General features: G+C 43.9%; 1 protein-coding gene across 1 annotated transcript in view; it reads right to left on the bottom strand.

The window, feature by feature from the left end:
* The window catches only part of MYH15 (myosin heavy chain 15), a 150,507-nt gene that overhangs the window by 21,151 nt on the left and 123,691 nt on the right, over nucleotides 1-5,665 (bottom strand). Inside the window, 1 exon segment of the mRNA XM_081816033.1 lies at nucleotides 2,087-2,212. Within this exon segment, the coding sequence (XP_081672159.1) occupies nucleotides 2,087-2,212 (126 nt within the window).

Raw genomic sequence — 5,665 nt, 5'->3', positions numbered from 1 at the left:
AAAGAAAGAAAGAAAAGAGCTGAGAAAAGCTGGCAGCCAACTGACCTTCACATTTCCACCCACAATCTTCAGGTCATGATCTGACTAGATGTCCTGCCTTCCTCTGTATATTAATCCCCTCCCACTGCTCTGTTCCTAACCTGGGTCACCCTTGAGTTTGTTAACAATATGGCAATCAAGATGACATCAGCTACCAGAGAGACTGGGGTGAGGAGTAGCAGAAACAGACCAGAGATGAAGTACAGCATGAACATTGCACAACACCTGTATCGAAAGAAAGCTTGAAGCAACAGCCTTGAACGGACTAAAGCCTGGGACGTGTCCTATAATATCATGTACCAAGACAAGTATGGAAGGGTGCCTATGAAAATCTTTCACATCTCGCTTTTATAACTCTGTGACTCACAACAACAAACAAGTTTAAGGCTCTAGGAATTTGGCAGCTACAGATGCTCTCAGTGCCAATAATCTGGCACAAGGAAGGTTAATTCTTGTTTGTGAAGTCTGCTCTTGGCTTTGGCTATGTGTACAAGGGCTTGATGTCTCGACAAAATTATTAAGAACTGGTTCATGAATCTCTCAGTGCATTTAATGTAAGAACGCTGTCCTCCCAGCCAAAGCTTCTGTCTATCAGGTTACCAACCATCTGTATAATTTAAGTGTGAGACGTCTGTGCAGATGGTGAGGGCAAAGAATGAATTATGGAGGCAACTCGGGGTTCTGCTATGTGGGGCTGGGACTCAGAGATGAACTATTAGAGAACTGGAAGGTGGGGGAAGAGGTAGTGGGTTCATTTTTCAACACTGTCAAAAAAAATCTTATACAGGCACGCTAGAGCAGATAGTCTTCATAATGTGTGACTGCATACATTTCCCAAGCTGGAGTAGACACTCTTTTTATTCCATTTTCTCGATGGGGATTTTAATAAATGTTAAGCATATTATTTTTCTCTTGGCCATCAAACATTTTCAAGCTTTCACACACCTCTTTTCCATCACAGAGCAGAAATGTCTGCCTTGATACAAAATGGCTGAGTGATAGGCACGCTTCTCTATTCTTAGAGAGGGCTGGATTCTACAGTGACCTAGTGCCCAGGATTTGGTGCAAAGGTTTTGTTTAGCTCCTCAACTGCCAAATGACTCAGGCAAATATAGACACAAGCTCTTCCCCTCTTCTGAATTTTTAAAACGACTAATATGAAATCTAATACAAAATGTCTCGTCTTCCCAGTTTCCACATCCTTTCGTCAAGAGGATCAGCTTCCAGTCACATAGCAAAGTCAGGTCTGCTGCACATAGGTGGGCGTTGATGGACTACACAGAGTCACTTGATGGGGATGGAGTGAGCGGAGGCTGCAGTTAAGTGCATACTCTGCTCAGCAAGCTGGGACCTGCAAGGTCCTCCACCTCCCTCTGCTAATTTTCATGCTGAGTGTTACCTTCTGCTTGCTAAGCCCTTTGAGAGAAGTGCTGCATCTGCCCACAGGGGGTACCCAGCGGTGGCCTTTCTTCAGTTCCCACAAAGCTTCAGACAAGGCTGGCCACCAATGCTGAGCTTAGTGCCATTTAGGAAAAGCACCCCCATCAACACTTTTAAACTTGCAAATAAAGAAGGTACACCAGCCCTGAAACCCTTCTTTACCAACCTGCTTGTGCTACTCAAACAATAGTATAGGCTGTAAGAAATGAGTGAAATAAGCTTTCTTTCCAGATCATCATCATCAAACCATTACAGACACTAGGAAAATAGCTATTTGTAGGGACCAGGAAGAATTGTTTCTAGACTCTAGATGGAAAGTGGCTTAACTTAAAAAACAAAACAAAACAAAAAAAACTCCTGCTTTCATAAGGTTTTGCTTATAGCAATTCAATTGCTCCTTTTTATTGTCAGAGTAGGTTGGAAGGGAGGAGCTAATTGACCTAATTTTTCAAAATGGGAACAGAGAGGCAGAGGGGTCAGCTAATCTCCTCCTGGCTGTATGGAGAATCAATGGAATGCTTTTTGGCTGCAGATCTGCCTCTGCCCCTTGGCTACTGCTCCGGTCAACTCTGGAAGACAGAAGTGAGCAAGCAGTCAATGGACCCACCTCAGTGGCTGCCTTCTTGGCCTTCTCTTCTGCATTTTGACACCTCTGCACTGCCTCTTCGGCTTCATTCTGCATCCTGCCAACATCAACCTCCAGTCTCCTCTTCTGGCTGAGGAGGATAGTATTCTAAAGCAAAGTGGCACTCTCCTTAGGCAAGTTGAGACCAGCAAGGCAAAAGCAAGCTGGTGGGTTGAGGACATGCAACGGGAATGGGCTCTGGCCAGGAGCAAGTTCTGTTCTAAGCAGCCACAATCAGTGAAGCAGTACTTCCAACCCCAGGAAGCCTCCCTAGAAAACTCCCCTTTGCCAACAAAGGCATATTTGCATGGAAGGTATTTCATCCGTTAGAGGTTCAGTATTAAAGAGATAGTTTGTCTGAATAAGAAAGTAGAAATGGATCCAGATTATCTACAAACCACAACTATGTGTTTGGTTTTCAACTTGTTGAGGAATACGGTGTTCTGCCTTTTGTTCTCTGATGTGGTAGAAGCAAGTGTTCCAGAGCACAAGTGCAGGCATTTGGGGAGCAGGAGGTTGGGGAATAAAAATCAGTTTCCCACATGCTGCTCCAGGAAAAACAAAAACCGCACTTCCTTTTTATCTACCTCCCCTTCTACCTGACTTTGCAGTGAGGAGACGGGAAGTGCAGCTCAGATGAGCCTCATCCCCCAGGCCTTAGGAGCCCTCCGCCACGTGGGAGGATGCTTGGTGTTTTGTGGCTGGTACTGTCCTAATTCTTTCTTTCCTGGTTGTGACACTAGAGACTGAGGCTCCTTTTGCTGCTATTTGGTCCATGTTTGAAGCACAGCTTTTCTGAGGGTGTGAAACCTTAGCACAGAGAATGTAATATAAAAAGCACAGGTTCCTATTTTTGATTTCTCTTCATTGTCCTTTCACTTTTCTCTAGCAAATTCCTCTCTCAGCAGTAGGATTGTACCTTGGAAATAGAAAGATATTCTAGCCTCACAGGTTCTGCCCTGCTTCCTCAATGGCATGAAGCATCTTCATCGAGGCTACCATGCTCTGTCCTCACAGAGACCTAGGTTCTATGCCCCCCACCCCAGGATTTTCCCTGGTGGTGGTGGTGGTGTTGAGGATAAGTGTATTTTACTGGATATTTTCTGGATGCTCACTGCACATAACTCCATAGAAACTCTTTCTTTGTAAAGGAAGGTATAAATATAAATGCTGACTTGTTCATACGTGGAATCATTTAAAATCTGCTAGGGAGATAATGGTCAAAACCTTTTCAAGCTGAATGACTCTAATTGGTTCTTTTGGGGAGGAAGGGGGTTAGGAGATATTGTGCAAGAGGGCAATCTAGATTGTCACAGCTCAGGTTTGAAAAAAGAACACATATAATCAGCCAAGGATAAGTTTGGCCTTGTATATTTATTCTAGGCCTAGAGGTCTGGGAATGCAGAAGAGACTAAGAAGTTTCCATAAAATGTTCATTATGCTTTCAAAAGATTGACAGCATTCTATTAATTGCAAGGTACCCCCACACGATTAATGTTGGGGAGAGGTCCGTGTGAGCAATGTAGTATCACCTAGATATGCTGGTCAGACAATGTGGTATCACCTAGATATGCTGGTCAAAGGGACCAGCAGCGTCACCTGAGAATTCATTTGATTCCTGGGTCCCACTGCAGAGATTCTGATTCAGTAGGTCTGAAATGAAACCTGAGAATTTGCATTTTTGTGTTAGTTTCTGTTATATACCTAAAGTGTCAGAAACTCTGCCCTAGAGATCAGGTTTCCACGGCCTAATTTTCTTTTTGTTTTTTTCAAATTCATCTCCCCCTCCCTGTGTCTGCTTTTGCTCTGGTTGATGTGCTCAGCTCTCTCTAGGCTAGTGGTCTTTCATCATATTGGGACCCACTGGTACATTATCAGTTATAATATGCATGGCAAATGATTTATTACCAATAGCTATTAAGTACTACAGATAGATGATTACTTTTTAAAAATTCAATATCCGACTTTATAAGAAGCCTGCTCGTTGTATTTAGATAAGCTTTCCTGAGAGAGAAAGAAAATGTTGAAGTGAGTTAGCCTGCCGGGAATTATGCATAACACACAGCCTATTTGTTCCATATCACATGATATCTAAGTAGGGTTGTGTCATGCACAATGTTTTGTTGGACACGAAAGTCAAACGTAGGCACAAACTAATTGCAGTGCCTTCCAGCTGGTACATCTTTGGCTGATCCTTCCTTTTTCCCAATATTTCTAGGTAGGGGCACAATTGGCAATCTTGGAGGGGCAATTCTTTGTGAAGTAGGATTATCCTGCACCTAGCACTAGTATCTCTGAACTCTGCCCACTAAATGTCAGTGGCTCTCTCCAGTCACTGTGGCAACCAAAATGATCCCACAGATGTTTCTAAATACTCAAGGTATGGCAGTTCTGCCTATAGTTGTTTTAATCCACCCTTCACAGCAATCACCAGAGTAAACTTCCTAAAATGAAAATCTGATCCTTTCACTCTTGTTTACTTAAAATTCTTCAGTGGATCCCCATTAGCTGCAAGACAGAATTCAAGCTTCATCAGTCTCGGACTCAAGGTTCCTGGGGACCTGGCTCTCCTTGCCTCTTAGCATTATTTCTCTGATCTCTCCTACCCCCCGCTCCACCATGTTCGAGTGAGTATAGCAATTTCCCTCAATAGCCCAATCTCCTCCTCCCCCATGCTTCTGTCTTTGGTTTCACAGCCCCAGTTAAGCGTATTGTGCATCTTGCTAGGTCTAGGACTGTCAGGGAAGGCTTTCTGTAGGGGTGTGCTTGCTCTGACACTACACTCCAGCAGTGCACTGCAGTTCCTCGCTTGGGTCTCCACTTTTTTGGGACAGTGGAGACATTCTGCATGTATCCCATGCATACCTGCTCAGGTTATGGTGGGTGCCATAGAAATGTTGAATGACCCATTTACTGTACACATTTGCCCTAGCCACGATGGTTTCTCCTGATTCTGTGAGAATGGCAAACGATCTAAGAATTCTTGCTTCATGTCACTTGTATAACCTTCCATGAGATTCCAGAGTCCTGACAGCTCATCAAATCTGTCAGCAGCCACTTAGAATTGTTAGAAATCTCCTGGCTCTGAGGCAGGAACATTTTTTTTTTTTTTTAATCCTGGCATGCTGGGAGAGTATGTGGCTTGGAGGGAACAGGAGAAGCAGGCAAGTGGTTCTGGTACACTAGGGAATGTTTATGTCTCCCCAGAATTCTGGCTATCAATGCTCTGAGAGTCCATTCTTTTGGACTTAGTATTATGGGTTCTATTGGGTCCCCACCAAAAGAGATGTGCTAAAGTCCTAACCCCAGATCTCTGAATGTGAACTTATTTGGAAATAGAGCCTTTACAGAGGTAATCAAGTTAAAAATGAGATCATTAGGAGGTGTCCAAATCCAATATGACTGATGTCCTTATAAAAAGGGAAATTTAGACACAAATACTAACAGAGGAAAGATGGTGTTAAGACATGGAGAGAGAGGGGCGCCTGGGTGGCTCAGTCGTTAAGCGTCTGCCTTCGGCTCAGGTCATGATCCCAGGGTCCTGGGATCGAGCCCCGCATC

The sequence above is a fragment of the Leptonychotes weddellii genome, chromosome 1 (assembly GCF_054177405.1).
Source record: "Leptonychotes weddellii isolate Sample4059 chromosome 1, ASM5417740v2, whole genome shotgun sequence".
Classification (NCBI taxonomy): Eukaryota; Metazoa; Chordata; class Mammalia; order Carnivora; family Phocidae; genus Leptonychotes; species Leptonychotes weddellii.
The sequence above is the reverse complement of the archived record's forward strand: the minus strand, read 5'-3'. Positions and strand labels throughout refer to the sequence as shown.